At 42.2% G+C, this 21,217-nt stretch overlaps 1 protein-coding gene across 1 annotated transcript in view; it reads right to left on the bottom strand.

The window, feature by feature from the left end:
* Positions 1-21,217, bottom strand: part of MED27 (mediator complex subunit 27) — a 1,097,305-nt gene that overhangs the window by 205,297 nt on the left and 870,791 nt on the right. Inside the window, exon 5 of the mRNA XM_085613926.1 lies at positions 6,347-6,454. Within this exon, the coding sequence (XP_085470052.1) occupies positions 6,347-6,454 (108 nt within the window). The remainder of the gene's footprint in view (positions 1-6,346; positions 6,455-21,217) is intronic.

Raw genomic sequence — 21,217 nt, 5'->3', positions numbered from 1 at the left:
GGAGTACAGTCCTCTTTCCTTGTATGTTGCCTCCTGACGTCACTGGCCAATCCGATGTCGAGGATGGCTGTGACGTCAGGGGGCGGCGGGAGGAGGACAGAAAGAGCGCGAGGACGCTGGCTGGCGGTTGCATCCTCCGCTGCTCCTCGTGGGCCGTAGCATTTACTATAGTTAATAAAAGCTCAGTTCATGCAAGTAAACTGTCTCGCCTCCCTCATTCATGCCACTACAAATGGAAAGAATATTTTTCAAACTATGTTGCTGTAATAGATGACTCTCGCAAAATGGCAGCAGTACAAAAGTAAAGAAACCTTCTACATTCCTTGGGACCTTATGGTTTAAAAGTGTACAACAAAATGTGGGAAGCTGCAGTAGAGGGTGATGCAAACGTTTTTAAAAAAGCACTGAAGGATCTTGATAATTACTTTGCCCACAAAGTGTGCATTGGAATTACTAGATAGAAGTTTTTCCAGCGCAAACAAGAGGTGGGGGAATCGGGAACAGGTATGTTGCCCAATTTAAAGAAATTGGCAATAGATTGTAAATTTGGCACGTTGCAAAATTATTTTATCAGGGACCAGTTAGCCATGCACATTAACAACCATACTATACAAGAAAGGTTGTGGGTCAATGGGGATTCTCCATTAGCGGATATCATAAATGTACGAGCAGCTGAAATGTCTGGCAGGTGTGCTAAGGAACTATTAACCAATGACAGAAGAGTTGAGACTGTAGGTAAGGCAGTAGTTGGATGAAATGTCTGGCAGGTGTGCTAAGGAACTATTAACCAATGACAGAAGGGTTGAGACTGTAGGTAAGGCAGTAGTTGGATGAAATGTCTGGCAGGTGTGCTAGAACTATTAACCAATGACAGAAGGGTTGAGACTGTAGGTAAGGTAGTAGTTGGATGAAATGTCTGGCAGGTGTGCTAAGGAACTATTAACCAATGACAGAAGGGTTGAGACTGTAGGTAAGGCAGTAGTTGGATGAAATGTCTGGCAGGTGTGCTAAGAAACTATTAACCAATGACAGAAGGGTTGAGACTGTAGGTAAGGCAGTAGTTGGATGAAATGTCTGGCAGGTGTGCTAGAACTATTAACCAATGACAGAAGGGTAGAGACTGTAGGTAAGGTAGTAGTTGGATGAAATGTCTGGCAGGTGTGCTAGAACTATTAACCAATGACAGAAGGGTAGAGACTGTAGGTAAGGTAGTAGTTGGATGAAATGTCTGGCAGGTGTGCTAGGGAACTATTAACCAATGACAGAAGGGTTGAAGTAAGGTAGTAGTTGGAGGATCATTCTGTAAACCTGCGTTTAAGACCTTCAATGCTCATTCAAAAATGCCAAATGAGGAGAAGTTGGGTGGCAATAGATGTTATCGGTGTGACAGTAGAGAACATTTGGCTCATAGCAAAAGCTGCCCGGCATTAAAAAAATGCAGTAACTGCAGAATTGTGGGGCACTTTGTCAAGCCCTGACCACTGGAAATTTAGGAAAGCTCTCAAAACCGCCCTGTTCCTTGCCTGATAACCTTGACCTTTGCTTCACTGCCGCCTCCGAGCGCTGAGATACCCTCCCGGGGGTGATTCAATGCGCTATATAAAATAAAAAATCAAATCAAATCAAGGTTTGCAGGAAAAAAAGGGCAATGTTAAGTACATTTTAAAACAGGATAAGGGGAATGAAGACGATGAATGCAATCAAAATAAGGAAGGGTATGACAGTGAGATGAATTTAACAAGTAAGCTGATTTTGAACATCAATGATGAGTGCACAAAAAACAATCTAATGTGTTGGGGTGCATTGTGGGTGTTAGAATTAAGATTTTTGCTGATTCTGGAGCACCATATACAATTATTAACGAAGAAATATGGAAAGAGAGGTTCACTGGAAAAATTGGCAATGATTTATGTGAGCCGGATACACAACTCCAAAGATATGGCGGAAAAAAGATCAAAATGATAGACTACAGATAGCCTACCTTCAGATTCAAGGACAGACAAGCCAGAGGTAAATTATACGTAGCAAAAATGTCCCACCGGTCCTTGGTTGGATTGATCAAGGAAAGCTACATATCATTTTGGATCCTAGTGGTTCAGAGCAAGTCAAAGTAGTAGACAAAGGAAGTAATGTAGCAAAGAATATGTTAAATGAATTTCCTACTGTTTTTACCACAACTTTTGGTAACCTTAAGGGATTTGAACACCGTATCATTTTAAAAACAGATGCCATCCCTAAGGCACACAAGGACAGGGACATCCCTATCACTAGTTGAACTAATTGAAACAGGAATAATTGAACCAATTAAATCTGTAGAGTGGATTTCTCCATTGGTTGTTGCCCGACACCACGACAGAAAGATCCGTTTATGTGTGGATTTGTGCCATTTGAATGACAACATCGTGATCAACCGTTCCAGCTTCCAAAAATCTATGAAATGGTGAGTTGCCTCAAGGTTGCCAAAATATTCTCCACGATTAACTTATCTGCCACATACCACCAACTCTCTTTGACATCTGAATCAAAAATTACACGGCATTCATCACCCCCATTTGGCTGCTATCTGTTAAAAGAATGCCCTTTGGACTAGCATCTGCGGCCGCAGTTTTTCAAAAGCTTATGTTAAACCTATTTGGGAAGGAGGCCGGTATCAAGTTCTTCCAAGACGACATATTGGTCTTTGGTGGAGACAAAAGTAGTCATGACTCCAGGTTACGGAAAGTACTAGAAATTTTGGCAGGGAAAGCTTTGACTGTAGGAATTTCAAAATGCAAATTTGAGGAGGAAAAAGTGACATACTTAGGGCATGAATTGGAAGCGAAGGAATCGGACCTAAAATTCACTCATCAATGCTATAAAGGATGCCCCAGTTCCAAGCAACAAGGATGAAATAAGATCCTTTTTAAGACTGGTGAAATACTGTTAGAAGTTTATTCAGAAGTTTGCTGAAAAAAGTTTCCATTTGGGTCAATTTCATAAAAACAAATCTACATTTCAATGGTCAAGGGATTGTCAAATGGAGTTTGACCAAATCACATCCATTATTGACAAAATTCCTGCACTGGATTTTTTTGATCCAAATCTGAATTGTTGTTTCATCACAGATGCCAGTGGCAAGGGATTTGGAGCAGTCCTGATGCAGAAGGATACAGATGGCAAAGAATTCATTATATCATTTGCATCAAGAGCTCTGTCACCTACAGAAGAGAAGTATCCTCTCATAGAAAGGTAAGCCTCAGCATGTGTCTGGGCTTTGGACCATTTTAGAGCATTTGTGAGGGGGAAACTTGTTACCATATTGTGTAATCACAAGCCTCTTGTGAAATTACTAACGACCGAAGGAACAGTCAGTGCATCAGCAAGAATCGCCAGGCTACCAATGAGAATGCAAGACTACATACATAAATTGATGTATCTACCTGGCAAAGACAATGACGCGGCTGACTGCCTGCCTCGATTGCCTGGTAAGGTAGAAGAATATGAAGATGAGGTTTGGAATGGTTTCCAAGTTGCATTCATACATGGTGAGGGTGGTAATGCTATGTGCAAACAAGAGTGTCTGAGTAAGTATGAGAAGGACAGCATACTAGTCCCAGTCAAGGAATGTATAGATGAGAATTGGCCCAGGAAAAATGAGTTAACGGCGGAAATCAAACCGTTTTGGGAGATTAGGTCCCAACGTACTGTGGATAATGGTACCATTATGAAAGGAGAGAGAATCATTCCTCCACAGAGACTACGAGAAGGTGTAATTGCTTTGTGCTATGAGGGCCATTTTGGCATAGTAAGGACTTAGTGCTTACGAAGGAGTTTGTTTTGGTGTAAGGAAATGCTTCACTTGTGCTGGTGCTGATAAAACATTGAAGACTTTTATACCTCCCATGAATGATAGTTTTGTTCCCAATCAACCTTGGGAAATAGTAGAAATCGATTTTGTAGATCCTGTTGGAGAAGAGCAGAAGTTTAATATTGTATTGATGGATTTATTTTCAAGATGGCCAGTGGTTAAAGTGGTCAACCAAGCTGACAAATTTTGCTTTGGAATTTCTGGATAAGGTTTGTGTTTTGGAAGGATTACCAAAAACGGTTTTAAGCGATAGTGGAGTGAATTTCACTTCAAACGCATCCAAGGAATACTTTTAAAAAGTAGGTGTGATACATAAGACCACCTCTCTTTACGACCCGAGCGCTAATGGTATGGTTGAGAGGTTAACAGAGTTGTGAAGGGAGTTATTCAGTTTGCTTTTGCTAGCGACTGGGAAATACAATTGCAGAAGGCAATGAGGGCATACAGAGTAACTAGGAACGAAGCAACTGGATTGTCTCCTTTTTTAATTATGAGGGACCGCAATCCCAGATCGAATTTCAACCCAAGTTGGTTACATCAGGCAGGTGTGGAACAATGGTTTCTCGAAAGAGTGCAGGTCAGGATGGCAGAACATCATTTGAAAATGAAAATATGTTATGACAATGAACATGGATGTGAGGCCAGTGGAAATTGCAGTGGGTGATTGGGTCCGCATAAAGAAACCGGGAAAAATGAAGAAAGGGGAGAGTCCGTTATATGATCCAGAAGAGGTAATTGAAGTTCTTAACAATGCAGTGAGAGTGAGCAGTGGGAAAGTTTGGAATTTAAAAAGGGTGGCCACAGTCCTGAGGAGAGTCCAAGAGGTGTATGCATAATGACCAGGAACAGAACTATGGCTGGTTGGATCCTGAAGAAACAAGGAACAAAGATTTAAGACATGAGTCAAATTCCACTATTTTAAGAGAGGAAGAAGGTGCTGGTGGAAGTGCAAATAAGGACAGTGGCATGAATAGCAAAGATGTGGGAAGGGATGAGGATGGTGAGAGATCTACTGAAACTAATGATGGCTGGATTGAGATGAACATTGGAGATAGTGCGGACGAGGTGGAGAGGAGTATTGGACAGAGAGTAAGGAGACCCCCAGTGTGGTTGAAGCACTTTGTGTGTGGTGAGAAAGAATTATTTGGTAAGGATTAGATTTTATATAGATGCCGTTAGACATGTAGTAACTGTTGGATGCACCTTTTTAGAGGGTGACCTATTCCATGGTGTATTTTAGTTTTTGTTAAATTCCTAGTGTATAGATAAAGGGGGTGGGGCGAGTTATGTTCTGTAGATGTCATGTTATTCTTTGAATGACTTCACGTTCGACATGGAATGTGGAACATCAAGTTAGACAGAGAGAACGGCGGGATAAGCTGGAGGGAGGACGTGTTACCAGGTGGCTTCAAGATTAATAAAAAGTGTACTTCAACTGCCCTGTTCCTGCGTTATGTACCTCCTACACTAAACATGGGCCCAGTGGCCTTTATATCCATGGAAACATCAGCCTCGATGGGCCCAGTGGCCTTTATATCCGTGGAAAGAGCAGACTAGATGTGCCGAGCAGTCTCTATGCCCGTGGAAACAACAGACTAGATGGGCTGAGCATCCTTTCTATTCATGGAAACAGAATACTAGACGGTCCGAGCAGTCTTTATATCCATGGAAACAGCAGACTAGATGGGCCGAGCAGTCTTTACATCCGTGGAAAAAACAGACTAAATTGGCCCAGCGGTGTTTATATCCATGGAAACAGCAGACTAGATGGACCTAGTGGCCTTTATATCCATGGAAACTGCAGACTAGATGGGCTGAGCGGTCTTTACATCCGTGGAAACAATGGACTAGATGGCCCGAGCAGTCTTTCTGTCCATGGAAACAACAGACTAGATGCGCCCAGCTGTTTTTATATCCATGGAAACAACAGACTAGATGCGCCCGCTGTCTTTATATCCATGGAAACAACAGACTAGATGCGCCCAGCTGTCTTTATATCCATGGAAACAACAGACTAGATGTGCCCAGCTGTCTTTATATCCACGGAAACATCAGACTAGATGCCCCCAGCTGTTTTTATATCCATGGAAACAACAGACTAGATGCACCCCGCGGTCTTTATATCCATGGAAACAACAGACTAGATGGGCACAGTGAACTTTATATCGATGGAAACATCAGACTAGTTGCGCCTAGCTGTCTTTATATCCATGGAAACAACAGACTAGATGGGCCCAGTGAACTTTATATCCATGGAAACATCAGACTAGATGCGCCCAGCTGTCTTTATATCCATGGAAACAGAAGAATAGATTTTCTCAGTGGTCTTTACACGCGCAGAAAAGGCACGCTAGATTAGATGGGTCCAGTGTCTTTGTATACACGGAAAGGGGCGACCACAAGGATGTTCTGCTGTGTATTCTGCCAGACTGAGACAAAATTCACCTAATCAGAGTACCATAAATGCTCCTCCTACCCGAGGGCTGGTCATAGACTCACCTTGCCATCTTCTGTGTAGACATTTTCATGATATCCTTTCACCACTGTGCGGTCAATGAACAGACTGCGCATGACCATAACCACCTTAAGCACTTTCCCAAGGGTCACCTGGTAGGAGAGATACAGACAGAGATCACATGAGTTAGAGCACCAAAACCCCTTCCTACGGTCAACTGCCAGGAGAGAGAGAACGACATCAGAGGAGCTGGGGAAATAGAGCAAGGTAACCAGAGAGACATTAGAAGAGCTGTGGGATAGAGCAAAGGAACCTGAGATAAGGGGAGAGAGAGAGAGAGACATCAGAGGAGCTGGGGGATAGAGCAAAGGAACAAAGAATGAGAGAGACATCTGAGAAGCTGGATTAGAGCACAGAAACCCTTTCCTTTGGTCTACTGCCAGGAGAGAGAGAGAGAGAGATCAGAGAAGCTGGGGAACAGAGCAAGGGAACCAGAGAGAGACATCAGAGGAGCTGGGGGATAGAGCAAAGGAACCTGAGACAATGAGCGAGAGACAGAAACATCAGAAGAGCGGGAGGTAGAGCAAAAGAACCTGAGACAAGGAGAGAGAGAGACACACACATCAGAGGAGTGGAGAGATAGAGCAAAGGAACCTGAGACAAGGAGAAAGAGAAAGACATCAGAGGAGCGAGGGGATAGAGCAAAGGAACCAAGAATGAGAGAGACATGTGAGAAGCTGGATTAGAGCACAGAAACCCTTTCCTTTGGTCTACTGCCAGGAGAGAGAGAGAGAGAGATCAGAGAAGCTGGGGAACAGAGCAAGGGAACCAGAGAGAGACATCAGAGGAGCAGGGGGATAGAGCAAAGGAACCTGAGACAAGGAGCAAGAGACAGAGACATCAGAGGAGCGGGAGATTAAGCAAAGGAACCTGAGACAAGGAGCAAGAGACAGAGACATCAGAGGAGCGGGAGATAGAGCAAAGGAACCTGAGACAAGGATCGAGAGACAGAGACATCAGAGGAGCGGGAGATTAAGCAAAGGAACCTGAGACAAGGAGCAAGAGACAGAGACATCAGAGGAGCGGGGCATAGAGCAAAGGAACCTGAGACAAGGATCGAGAGACAGAGACATCAGAGGAGCGGGAGATTAAGCAAAGGAACCTGAGACAAGGAGCAAGAGACAGAGACATCAGAGGAGCGGGAGATAGAGCAAAGGAACCTGAGACAAGGATCGAGAGACAGAGACATCAGAGGAGCGGGAGATTAAGAAAAGGAACCTGAGTCAAGGAGCAAGAGACAGAGACATCAGAGGAGCTGGGTGTTATAACAGAGGAACCAAGAGAAATAGAGACGTCAGATGAGCTGGGTATTATAGCACAGGAACCAAGAGAGAGAGACGCACACATCAGAGGAGCTAGGCATTATAGCAAAGGACCCAAGAGAGAGACATAAGAGGAGCTGGGTGTTATAAGAAAGGAAGCAAGAGAAAGCAAAGAGAGACATCAGAGGAGCTTGGTGTTATTGCATAGGACGAGAGAAGTGGCAGTTGGTGAGGTTTGTGAGTGGTGAGGCATGGCTTGGTCTTGGAAGGGGGGGGTTGGACAGAAAAAAGGAGCAGAAAGGCAGGTAAATGAGCAAAAAAAGGCACAAAACGATCAGAAAGAAGCAGTGAGGGTGCAAACAGAAGGTAGCAAACTGTTGGGCAAGCTGGGCAGGAGACCTGTCAAAGGGGGAGCTGGCACGAGGACATGAGACAGATAAAATCTCTTTTAGTAGTATTTAATTAATTCCCCTACTCTTGCGGCAATAGCAGCAGAGTACCGAGGTAGGATGACTTCCAGGAACATGGTGAGGTCTCCCATTGCTGGTCCTTAGCGAAAACAAACAAACTATTTCAAAGCCACACATCAACATAGTTAGACACGGCTGAATCCAAACCTACAGGCTGTAGAGACCTGAAGGTTCGACCTCAAAGGACCATGCTCGTAGGACCTGACCAATCAGGGCCACTTTACAGGGGATGAATGGAACATTCACAGTAGCCAGAAGTTCACTGGCCTATTCTGATTACATGCGGTGCTTCAAATCCAATTACACCGCTGCCCAATTCAACTCAACATGAATCCACTGCAGTCAGAAGCCAGCATCCCATTCTCTCTAAGGCAACTAACAACGGAAGGATTGCTGGATCATCTCAACATTGGCAGGAGGAGGAGGAGAAGAGAAGAGGAGGAGAAGAGGAGGAGAAGGAGAGGAGGAGAAGAGGAGGAGCGTGTGTGTGTTTTGACCCCAACTATGTAGCCATTGTTAGATCGAGATTTGGAATTGAGACAGGGGACCCCATCTAGATATTTACCACAGCCCCCGAGAGACAAAATCGATGTCTTTGCGGAAGTAGTGGCAAACAGCATCCTCATGTTGTCTAGAAAAACAGCCCCTAAGGACAACCTCAGCCAAACACAATGGGAATTTTTGAAAATCCTACAAAAAGATCAGACCATTGTTATCAAACCCTCTGCCACGGGGGGGGGTAACATTGTACTCATGAATAGAGAAGACTATGTCAGGGAAGGCTTGAGACAACTTAGGAACACTGCATGCTAAACTAGGACAGACAGGGAGTACCTGAGAAATATACATTCCACCTATAATGGCAAATTGCAGACTTGGTATGACCACCACCATCTAAATTGAGAAAAGTTACAGTTCCTTAAGAACAATACTCCTATCACCCCCACATTGGACTTGCTTCTGAAAGTACACAAGGACCCCAGCAACCCACCGGGACGTCCAATAGTTTCATCCAAAAACAGTATTTTTGAAAACACATCAATATACATTGATCACTTTCTTGCGTCCTATGTTCGGAACCTTAAATCCTATATCAGAGATACAACAGATTTTATCCAAAAACATACAGTTTGTGTTGGAGAGATGAATGTTGGCTAGTGTGCCTGGACGTAGAGAGCCTCTACACTAGTATCATACATGAGGACGGCATCAGTGCATGCAAATACTTTTTGAGGACCAGGAATGGTAACGCCCTCGAACACACACAAATGCTCATTGTAACAATGGAGATCTGTCTTAAGGAGAACATCTTTATGTTTGAGAGCACCCTCTATAGACAGACACTAGGGACTGCCATGGGAACCTGTTTCGCCCCAAGCTACGCCGATATGCTGGTGGGAGGAGCAGGTCCTCTGGGGCACCGAGCTTAACAAATGGAGTACCAAGATCAGCGTCTGGCTACGATATATTGACAATGTATTATTTGTTTGGGAAGGCAGTGAGAAGGATTTATCGATCCTACTTGATAAACTTAACGTCAATCTTAATCTGAAGTTCACACAACAGCACAGCAGGGAACAAGTAAGACTTTCTTGATATTAGACTAACACTCAAGGAAGGTACACTACATACAGAACTTTTCAGGAAGGATACAGCCGGCAACTCCATCCTACATGCCAACAGCTGCCACCCTCCCAGTTTTCGCTGGAGCATTCCTTACAGTGAATTACTGAGAGCTAAAAGGAATAGCAGCACTGAGACTTGTTACACAAGTACCAAAAAAGAAATGATTGAACGACTGGCAGCCAGGAAGTACCCCAGAAAAGCCCTGAAAAAAGCCATAGAGATGGCTGACCTCAAGACAAGGGAACAGACACTTACGCAGAAACGGAAGAAGAAACCAACATCTACCAATGAACCTATCAGGTTCATTACTAAATTATCCAACCAAGCTAGTACCCTTAGAAAAATCTTGACCAGTAGGTGGGTCATCTTGACACAAGACAATAGCCTGAGGGAAAAGATAGGCAAAACACCCAATATCACTTTTCAGCGCAATTTGTCTATTAGGGATATGTTGGTGCATAGCCATCTGGCACCAAGTGGCTCCACCTGGCTACAACAGAGCAGAGGATTCAAGAAATGTGGACACTGCAAAGCCTGCAAACATAGCCCCAATGTCTCTGAAATCTATCTGAAACAAACAAGGAAGAGATACCCAAATGGATTACATGCAAAACAGATTTTGTTGTCTATGGTATGACATGTGGTACATTGGCTCAAAGACTTTCCCTGTACAGAAAAGAATCCTAGAACACTGGAGGGCAAGCACTACCGCTGACTTAGCATACAAAACAGCCAAACACTTAAGAGAATATCACGAAGGGGATTGGACCAAAGCTAGATTTTTTGGAATCGACACTACCCAGACACCCAAGAGGCGGGGACAGGGTATCTGCACTAGGCAGGTTAAAGTCCTGATACATTTTACAAGACGGTTGCCTTTTCCCCTTTGGAATGAACAATGACAGAGAAATGCACTCCCCTAGGAAAGAAGGCCGCTTCCTGATAAACCCTGAAATCCGGAACTGACATCATTCCCACGGGAATCATGTTATTTTAATTATCACCGTGTTCTTTTTGTGCATGCCCTCTTACAGGATGATCGTAGAGTAATAAGAACTTTTCCTTGCTGTGTATAAGGGTACATTACTTATTTAAAAACACTAATACTGTTGTGTTGTTCTCTTCTCTGCAGAAAATTAGAAATTTACATGGAACTGTCTGCCTTACCAGTCACAAACATGCAGTTAAAACGCACAAAGGAGGCCATACCCAGGTGGAAACACCTTGACTTCTTACTTGTACACCGCCAGATTACGGCTACACCTTTAATTGATAGGATTATCATGTGTTAGGCACTATGCCTGAATTGACTCTGTCCTACCTTATACTCCCACGCCCTGATGGCCAATTTGAGTGACAATTCCATACTCTCATTGCTGCAAATATATGAGCTATATTGAGGGCACTATACCTTGATTGACTGTTGACTTGTGGTTTGATACACAACCTTTAAATGCAATAGTGATGAATACACTTCCCCCTCGAGCATGCACATTCACGTGTTTTATGTTTTTGTTTACTTTGATTTCCTTTAACATATGTCACATTGTGTAAATGGCATAACGTTTTTTTACTTGGAATACTGAGGAGAGTCACTAAGTTTACTTGGTTGTATTTCCTTTATATCCATGTGTCTTGCCTGACAGCAATTTGCATAAAGGTGATCAGTTTGTTTCAAGGTCATGTGACCAAGACAGAGTGAGTTTGGAACGTATCATGTTTTACTTGCTGAATAAATTTAAATTGTCAAAAAAAACGAACCTGTGTGGAGTGGCTGGAATTCTTTTGCATATCGAGTAAAAGGACATTGATGATTATATATATATATATGTATATATATATATATATTTTGAAGCAATGAGGTTTAGATGCCGGATCGCACAGCAGCGGGTGCGGGGCCAAACCCAGGCCGAATTCAATTCTGTAGCAAGAGACGCCGCACTCTGGAACCAATGATTTTCCAACTTTTTTTATTATTCAAACAAAGCCCAGTCTGTCGTACCAAAGATATATATATATATATATTTGTGTGATCAAGGCAGGAATTGCCGAAACGCGTCTCTGCGTATTTCTAAAAATAAAGGCTGTATTACCAAATGTCTCCCCATTGTCGGTGTCCCGTTGTGAGGAGTGGGATGTGGTGTTTATATTACCTACTGGCAGTCGCCAGTAGGTAGTTACAGTTAGGACCTTGTTTCTATTCAAAAAGCATTTTTTCTCTTCCCAATAAATTTGGCGCCGGTTGATGAATCTTCGCAAAAGTTTCAAAACTAGTGGGGAGCTCCCGCCAGCTCCTATCTTGAAAGTTTCGGGGTGATTCGGCATGCGGGGACCGAGAAAAAAGGGGGGTCCCAAAATGTGTTTCCTCCATGTTAATTCCCATAGGAAACTTTAGACACGGCTACAGCCTGAACTGCTGAACGGAATTACACCAAATTTGGCAAAAAGGTAGCCCTTGGTTGAGAAAGAGACCTTTATTTTAAATGGTGTAAATCCGTTCAGTAGTTCCTGAGAAATTCAAAAAATAGAGGTCAGAAAATCAATTTCCCATAGGAAACTTTAGACACGGTTACAGCCGAAACTGGTGAACGGAATTACACCAAATTTGGCAAAAGGGTGGCCCTTGGTTCAGAAAGAGACCTTTTTTTTAAAATGGTGTAAATCCGTTCAGTAGTTGCTGTGAAAATCAAAAAATAAAAGTTTCGATATTTAGAGGCACGGTGGATCTGCGCACCCTACCGATCACGAGCTTTATTCTAATTGGCTGTCAACACTCCAAACCAGGAAGTGTTGGCAGCCATCTTGTGACTTGGTAGAACCGAGTCACAAGAAAAGAGAAAAAGAAACACAAAAAACAAGAAAAGGGGGCAGGGTAGAAACACCATGCCCCCCTAGACCTGCTCAGGGGGTCCCACAAGGACACCCAGGGCCAAAAAAAAGCATTTTAAAATTTTTTTTAAATCGGCAAGATTCGCAAACCCAGCGCGAATTTCGGCCGAAACATTTAAAAAAATGAAGCGCAGGCTCCCGCGCTTCGTTATTATTTAGCCCCCGGGTGGGCCAAGTCCCGGGGGCATGGAAAATTGAAATTGCGGGGCCCCAGGCAGGTCCCCACAGCCCCGGGAACTGCCACCCCCCGGGGCTTTCCATAAATATTTGCAGGGGACACATGGCCCCCCCGCAGACCGCCACCCCGGGGTTTTTATTAATTATATATTCGCGGGGCCTCACGGCCCCCCCCGCGGCTTCTATTTTTTAAAATATACACCTTGGGGGTCCGTAACGGACCCCTGAGCCCCAGGAACCACCACCTTCCCGGGGCTGTGCACTAGGTGGGAGGGGGGCCGCGCGGCCCCCCTCCTGGAGCCCTTGATGGACTTGGGGACCTCCACCCCCCCAGGGCTGGCTCCTGCAGTGTCCCGGGGTGCCCAATCAAATGACATCACTGATGACATCATCCTTGTGATAGAGTGGCAGACCTCCTCTCACCCTAATATAACCTTTGATACACACACTCTAAAATACAAAATACCATTTTCAAAACAAGGGACACACCAATACCAGTTACAACATACCCATTCACTAATTCCAAGATCTACACACACATCCACTCATTCACCAAAAGTCCTATACAGTCACTCATACATGCACTCACTCATCATATGTACCTATACATACACTTACACACCGCCACTCATCCATAGTTACTCACACACATAGTCACACCTGCAAAGAAAGTATCAAACATCCATTTACTTGCATACTCTTAAACAATCACTTATAGAAACACATTTATACAGGTACTTTTCCAATCTCTCACTCTCACATATACTCACTTACATACACCAATAGCCACATATACTAGTTTAAAACATATGTAGTTACTCATACAGACACTACTGAGGCAGTCATTCACTCACCAACACACCCATACACACACTCATCCACCCATACAGTCCTGCACACATGCTGTCTTCATCACATACTAACAGTGACTCATTCATGCATCTATGCACAAAGTAATAGCCCCAACGAACCACACAGACACTCATACTGATACTCAAAAAACCAACTAATAACCCATATAGACACTCATGTAGCTACTCACCAACCCATGCTGCCACTTATACACAAAGTGAGAGACTGATACAGATATTTACACATTTAAAGATTACTCACTAACCCATGTATTCACTAAGATACACTTAATCAGTCAGTTATACAATCAGTTTCATACAAACAAAATCATCCATTTAGACACTTATATACCCACTTATTCAACCATCGACCTTGACATATACATATATAAAACATATTTAAATTTCTTTCTTTCTTTCTTTTAAATCTTTATTTCGATTATGTGAATCATAAAAGAACATACAAATACATTGAAGTCACAAAGGTTATCTTTGGAAAAAGAAAAACAATCATAAGTAAAGGATACACAAAAACTAGGGAGAATACAGTTGCAAATAAATAATAAATGGATTGAAACATAGACCTAGTGAATGATAAACAATTACATTTCATTCCGTAAGATGGATTCTTCTAATATGCCATATTGCTGCCAAATACTTGCTAATAGCAAAGACAGTACGAGAAGATAAATCACTTTTCAGCAGCCTATAGGCATCTAAATGTCGTCTGAATCCCCAGCTCCTACAGATGGGAACAATCCATTTATTCCTTGATTTCGTGTACATAGGGCAAAAAAACATTAAATGAATATCGTCCTCCAGCTCACTAGAGCATGTAGGACAATTTTTGCAGTAGGGGGATGCCATCTACTGGTAAGTGCTCTAACTGGGAGTGCATTATATCGCCATTGTAAGAATAATTTTCTCAGGGCGACAGGATTAATGTCATTCAGGACAGTTTCCAATAAATAGTGGTCCTTGATAGTTAAAAATGTAGTTGTCATAGATCCCAAATTCTCATTAGCAAGAGTAACCGAGAGATTAAAATTGTGGTAAAGAGCCACTAGTTCTTTACGGGGTATGGTCGCACATGATTCTAGGGGTTTTGTCCAATGGGTCTGTAACCCCAGCTTAGCTAATTCATTTTTTACATAATTCAGCCATGGGATTTTACCCAGGGCTGGATGGAGATAGAGTTCCAAAAGTTCAGAGCGATAACTCAAAAGTTCAGGGGTTGTCCAAAGACGCCTCCAAAACGTTAAAGGCTTCACGCCAAGTTCCTCCCTTATCGATCTTAGTCCCATATCGAGCCTAAGGGGAAGTAAGGGTGTGCTGGGTGGAAGGGCGGACAGGCTCCTTAAGAACTTATTTTCCGTAACGACAATCTCAGGGGCACAGTCAATGCCCCAGAGTTCACCGCCGTAGATTAAAGCCCCGCGAGCCTGCAATTTATAAATTTCCATAGGCGGGCCAATCGGGTGCGTCATGGATTGGTTCCATAATTTCAGGATTCCCCCTACCCTTTGATTTAACTTTAGATTTAATTTGGTCTGATGGTGAGACCAGGTCATTTTCTCATTAAGTGTTAGACCCAAGTACTCAAAAGTGTGGACTCTTTCTAAGCTGGTTCCATTTATAGTAGGATTAGGTCGTAAAGACCGCGGGGGGTTGAAGATCATAAATTTAGTCTTAGCCGTGTTGATCTCCAACCCCCGATCGTTACAAAAGGATACAAAACCGTCCAAGACGCGTTGTAGCCCCATGGGGGTCTTAGCTAAAAGCAAAGTGTCATCGGCAAACATAATGGCCGAAATGGCAGTACCCGCAAGGCGTGGGGCGTCTCTATTGGGTACCTTGTTTAAATGAGAGATGAGACCGTTTACATAAAGGCAGAAGAGGGTGGGCGCCAAGACACACCCCTGCCTTACCCCCCTTTCGACAGGGAAACTAGCTGAAAGGCTGCCACCCCTCCCACATCTTACCCTCGCATAGTTGTTGGTGTGGAGACGCACAAGTATGTGCAAGAGAGGCCCTGGAAGTCCTAAATCTTGTAGCACGGCCCATAATTTTATTCGGGGAACAAGGTCGAAAGCCGCGCGGAGATCGACAAAAACTGTGTATAAGGACCCCCCCTCTATCTTTACTGTTTTCCAGTAGAGCATACACAACCTAAAGATCTGATCGGTTGTGGAAACGCTCTTTCGAAAGCCAGCTTGGTAGTTGCTCAAGATCTCAGATGACTCAACCCAGTCCATAATACGATTCAGGATCAGCCTCGAGAAAAGTTTTTGTGCAACATCTATCAAGCTAATAGGCCTGTAATTCCCTGGCAACAGTGGAGAACCTTTTTTGAAAATAGGCACAACTTCGGCGCCTAACCAAGTAGAGGGAATTGGCAAGCCGTTCAAAATGGCATTGAACAATAATGTAAGATAAGGTGCCCATATACTAGGTTCATGTTTATATGCACAAAGTAATAGCCCCAACGAACCACACAGACACTCATACTGATACTCAAAAAACCAACTAATAACCCATATAGACACTCATGTAGCTACTCACCAACCCATGCTGCCACTTATACACAAAGTGAGAGACTGATACAGATATTTACACATTTAAAGATTACTCACTAACCCATGTATTCACTAAGATACACTTAATCAGTCAGTTATACAATCAGTTTCATACAAACAAAATCATCCATTTAGACACTTATATACCCACTTATTCAACCATCGACCTTGACATATACATATATAAAACATATTTAAATTTCACAAAAACACACATTCACTGGATGATGTCATCAGTGATGTGTGGCTCACTGGTTAGAGTAGGCAGACCTGGAAGCAGAGGTCAGCCCGGGACCAGGGTTCAATTCCCGGCTCGGCTGGGTCTTGAGTCCATAAATTGTCCATGGACTCGATAATTCTCGCTCCAGTGCATACTCGATTCATGGGTTCATACTCTGCGACTCTGGGCAATAGCTTGCTTAATCTCCACAATGGCCCCTCGCGGCGGGATGCCTGGCTTTCACCTTGTGGATGCCCTGCTGGGTTATCTCACAGGGGAATACCAGGACGGGTTCCCTAAGCAAGCGCTTAGAGACCGGTTGGGGATTTGCGCTATATAAATATCTGTACATTTACATTTACATGTCATTTGAGATGTCATCAGTGATGTCACTGACCATGTCATGAGTGATGTAATATGTGACGTCATCAGCAGTGTATTGCTAGGGTGTGAGCTATAGTTAGCCGAACTAACTATAACGGGGGAATTGCTATTGTACGAGTGAAATGTCCAACTAACTATAACGCCCCTGAAACCTATGGTTTTTTCAGTGAATATATATATATATATATATATATATATATATATATATATATATATATATATATATATATATTCACTGAAAATACCATAGGTTTCATACATGTTATAGTTAGCAGGATATTTCACTCGTGAAAAACCAATGAAATTCCCCCGTTATAGTTAGTGCAGGCAACTATAACTCACGCGACCGCAATCCTCTGCTGATGATGTCAAATATTACATCACTGATGACATATGTGTCTTTCTGGAAAAAAAATATTTGTAATATATGTATAGCTAAAAATTAATGGAAGAAGACATGGGTAAATAAGTCTCTAAATACAGTGATGTAATATCTGACGTCATCAGCAGAGGATTGCGGTCGCGTGAGTTATAGTTGCCTGCACTAACTATAACGGGGGAATTTCATTGGTTTTTCACGAGTGAAATGTCCTGCTAACTATAACATGTGTGAAACCTATGTTTTTTTCAGTGAATTTTATATATATATATATATATATATATATATATATATATATATATATATATATATATATATATATATATATATATATATATATATATATATTCACTGAAAAAACCATAGGTTTCACACATGTTATAGTTAGCGGAAATTTTACTGATAAAAAACCAGTGAAATTCCCCCGTTATAGTTAGTGTAGGCAACTATAACTCACGCGACCGCAATCCTCTGCTGATGCTAATACTGTATTTAGACACTTATTTGCCCATGTCTTCTTCCATACATTTTTAGCTATACATATATTTCAAATATTTTTTTTTCATAAAGACACATATGTCATCAGCAGAAGATTGCGGTCGCGTGAGTTATAGTTGCCTACACTAACTATAACGGGGGAATTTCACTGGTTTTTTATCAGTAAAATTTCCGCTAACTATAACATGTGTGAAACCTATGGTTTTTTCAGTGAATTTGCAAGGTTTTTTAAATGCTAATTCCTAACTATAACGTGTGTGAAACCTATGGTTTTTTCAGTGAATTTGTACGTTTTTTTAAATGCTAAGTTACTTTACGCCATTCGTGGCGTGCGCGCCCACTTAACGCAGTTCGTTCCGTGCGCGCACGGTGCGCTTCGCGCACCGTGCGCGCACAGTAAGCACGCGGTGCGCTTCGCGCACCGCGCGCCCACTTTACGCAGTTAGTGCCGTGCACGCACGGTGGGCACGCGGTGCGCTACGCGCACCGCGTGCCCACGTTACGCTAGATGGGCCATGTACGTGCGCACATGGAGGACATATGATGCACTTCGTTTTGAAAGGTAATATTTTAATTTTTCGTAATTTTTATAAGCCATGCACAAATGGTGCCCTTCGGGCACCATTTGCACACGGGGTGGAGAGAGTGTTCTTAATTTTTTCTTTTATTATTTTTGTTTAAAATATTGTGGTTTTTCACACTTCTAATAAGCCCTGCACATTTGGTGGCCTGCGGCCACCAAAAGCACATGGGGTGGGAAGAGTGTGGATAGTGTTTTTTTTTTTTACATTTTTTACCGTACGCGTACGGTAAGCGTAATCGGCGAAATTAGCGAAAAAAAAAAATTTGCATTTTTGGCCTTGGGGGGTCTTTGGGGACTCCCTCAACATGGCTATGTGTGTGGGAGCTGTCTAAACAGCCCCTTTACATGTTTATTGGTTTTATTTAACAACCTAGCTCTCAGTGCGAGAGAGAAAATGGCGGCCGCCGCTTCCTGGTTTCGGCTGTTTCGAATGTTTACTAAGATCTAAGAGCCAATCAGAATCGCGCTCGCGCACGCCACCGTACCTCAGAATCTACTGAACAGATTTACACCAAACCTACAAAAGGCACTTCCTTGACCTGAGGACTACCTCTCTGCTAAATTTCTAGTAATTCTGTTCAGCCGTTCGGGCTGTAGCCCTGTCTAAAGGTCCTATGGAAAAATGCATGGGAAAAACGCGTTTTGGGACCCCCCTTTTATCTCAGCCCCCGCTTGACGAATCCCCCCGAGACTTTCAGGGTAGGAGCGGAGCGTAGCGCCCCACCTATTTTGAGAAATTCGCAAGGATTCGTTGACCGGCGCCAAAGTTATTCAAAATAGAATGTTGCGGATTTCCTATGGAAAAGGGGTCCTAACTATAACTACCTACTGGCGACCGCCAGTAGGTAATATATATATATATATATATATATATATATATATATATATATATATATATATATATATATATATATATATATTCACTGAAAAAACCATGGGTTTCACACACGTTATAGTTAGGAATTAGCATTTAAAAAACCTTGCAAATTCAATGAAAAAACCAAAGGTTTCACACATGTTATAGTTAGCTGGACATTTCACTCGTAAAAAACCAATGAAATTCCCCCGTTATAGTTAGTTCAGCTAACTATAACTCGCGCGCCCGCAATGCACTACTGATGACGTCACATATTACATCACTCATGACATGGTCACTGACATCACTCATGACATCACTGATGACATCTCAAATGACATCACTGATGACATCATCCAGTGAATGTGTGTTTTTCTGAAAATTAATTATGTTTTATATATGTATATCTCAAGGTCAATGGAAGAATAAATGGGTATATAAGTGTCTAAATGGATGCTTTGTTTTTGAAAAATGTATTGTGTAACTGACTGATTAAGTGTATCATAGTGAATACATGGCTTACTGAGTAATGTTTAAATATGAAAATATCTGTATCAGTCTCTCACTTTGTGTATAAGTGGCTGCATGGGTTGGTGAGTAGCTTCATGGGTGTCTATATAGGTTATTAGTTGTTTTTTTGAGTATCAGTCTGAGTGTCTGTATGGTTCGGTGGGGGGTAATATGTAGTGCATAGGTGCATGAATGAGTGATTCACTCTTTGTATGTGTTGAAGACAGCATGTGTGCAGGACTGTATGGGTGGATGAGTGTGTGTATGGGTGTGTTAGTGAGTGAATGACTGTCTCAATTGTGTCTTTATGAGTAACTACATATCTATTAAACTAGTATATGTGACTATTGGTGTATATAAGTGAGTATATGTGAGAGTGAGAGATTGAAAGAGTTCCTGTATGAATAAGTATGTGTTTCTATAAGTGATTGTTTATAAGACTAAGTATGTGTAAGTTTCCGTAGAAGTAAGTGTGGTGGTGTGTGTATAACTGTATAAGCTAATAAATGTATGTTTGTTTCTTTATTAGCATGAGTATGTGTGAGTAACTCTATGGATGAGTGGCATTGTGTAACAGGATGTATAGGTGTATGAGTACATATGATGAGTGAGTGCATGTATGAGTGACTGTATAGGACTGTTGGTGAATGAGTGGATGTGTATGTGGTTCTTAGAATTACTTAAGAGGTTCTTGTAACTGGTATTGGTATGTCCATTGTTTTAAAAATTTTAGTCTCTATTTTTGAATGTGTGTATCAAAGGTTATATTAGGGGAAGAGGAGGTCTGCCACTCTATCACAAGGATGATGTCATCAGTGATGTCATCAGTGATGTCATTTGAGATGTCATCAGTGATGTCATGAGTGATGTCAGTGACCATGTCATGAGTGATGTAATATGTGACGTCATCAGTAGTGCATTGCGGGCGCGCGAGTTATAGTTAGCTGAACTAACTATAACGGGGGAATTTCATTGGTTTTTTACGAGTGAAATGTCCAGCTAACTATAACATGTGTGAAACCTTTGGTTTTTTCATTGAATTTGCAAGGTTTTTTAAATGCTAATTCCTAACTATAACGTGTGTGAAACCCATGGTTTTTTCAGTGAATTTGCAAGGTTTTTTAAATGCTAATTCCTAACTATAACGTGTGTGAAACCCATGGTTTTTTCAGTGAATTTGCAAGGTTTTTTAAATGCTAATTCTTATTTTTTTTTCTATTTTTTTTAACATATTTTTATTTTAATTTTCTATCCTTTTTTAAAGACTATGGTTAAATTTTAAAAATTCTACAATATATATTTTTTTTTACCATTTTTTTTAAACTAAACAGGTAAGATTTATTAGTATAACATAGTGGTTTTTTTTTCCCTTTTTTTATTATTATTTTTTTAACGTGCGCGTACGGTAAGCGCACGTCTTGCTTTCATAACGTTAGATTTCTACGCTGTTTGCGTTCATTTACGCAATTTGCGTAGACGTACGTCACGCGCGCGCAGCGCGTAACGCGTACGCTGCACGCGCATGTTACGCGGAAGTGAAGGGGCGTGCCTGTTTTGCGCACGAGCGTGTGCGC

This window comes from Triturus cristatus, chromosome 1_2 (assembly GCF_964204655.1).
Source record: "Triturus cristatus chromosome 1_2, aTriCri1.1, whole genome shotgun sequence".
NCBI classification, from domain to species: domain Eukaryota; kingdom Metazoa; phylum Chordata; class Amphibia; order Caudata; family Salamandridae; genus Triturus; species Triturus cristatus.
The sequence above is the reverse complement of the archived record's forward strand: the minus strand, read 5'-3'. Positions and strand labels throughout refer to the sequence as shown.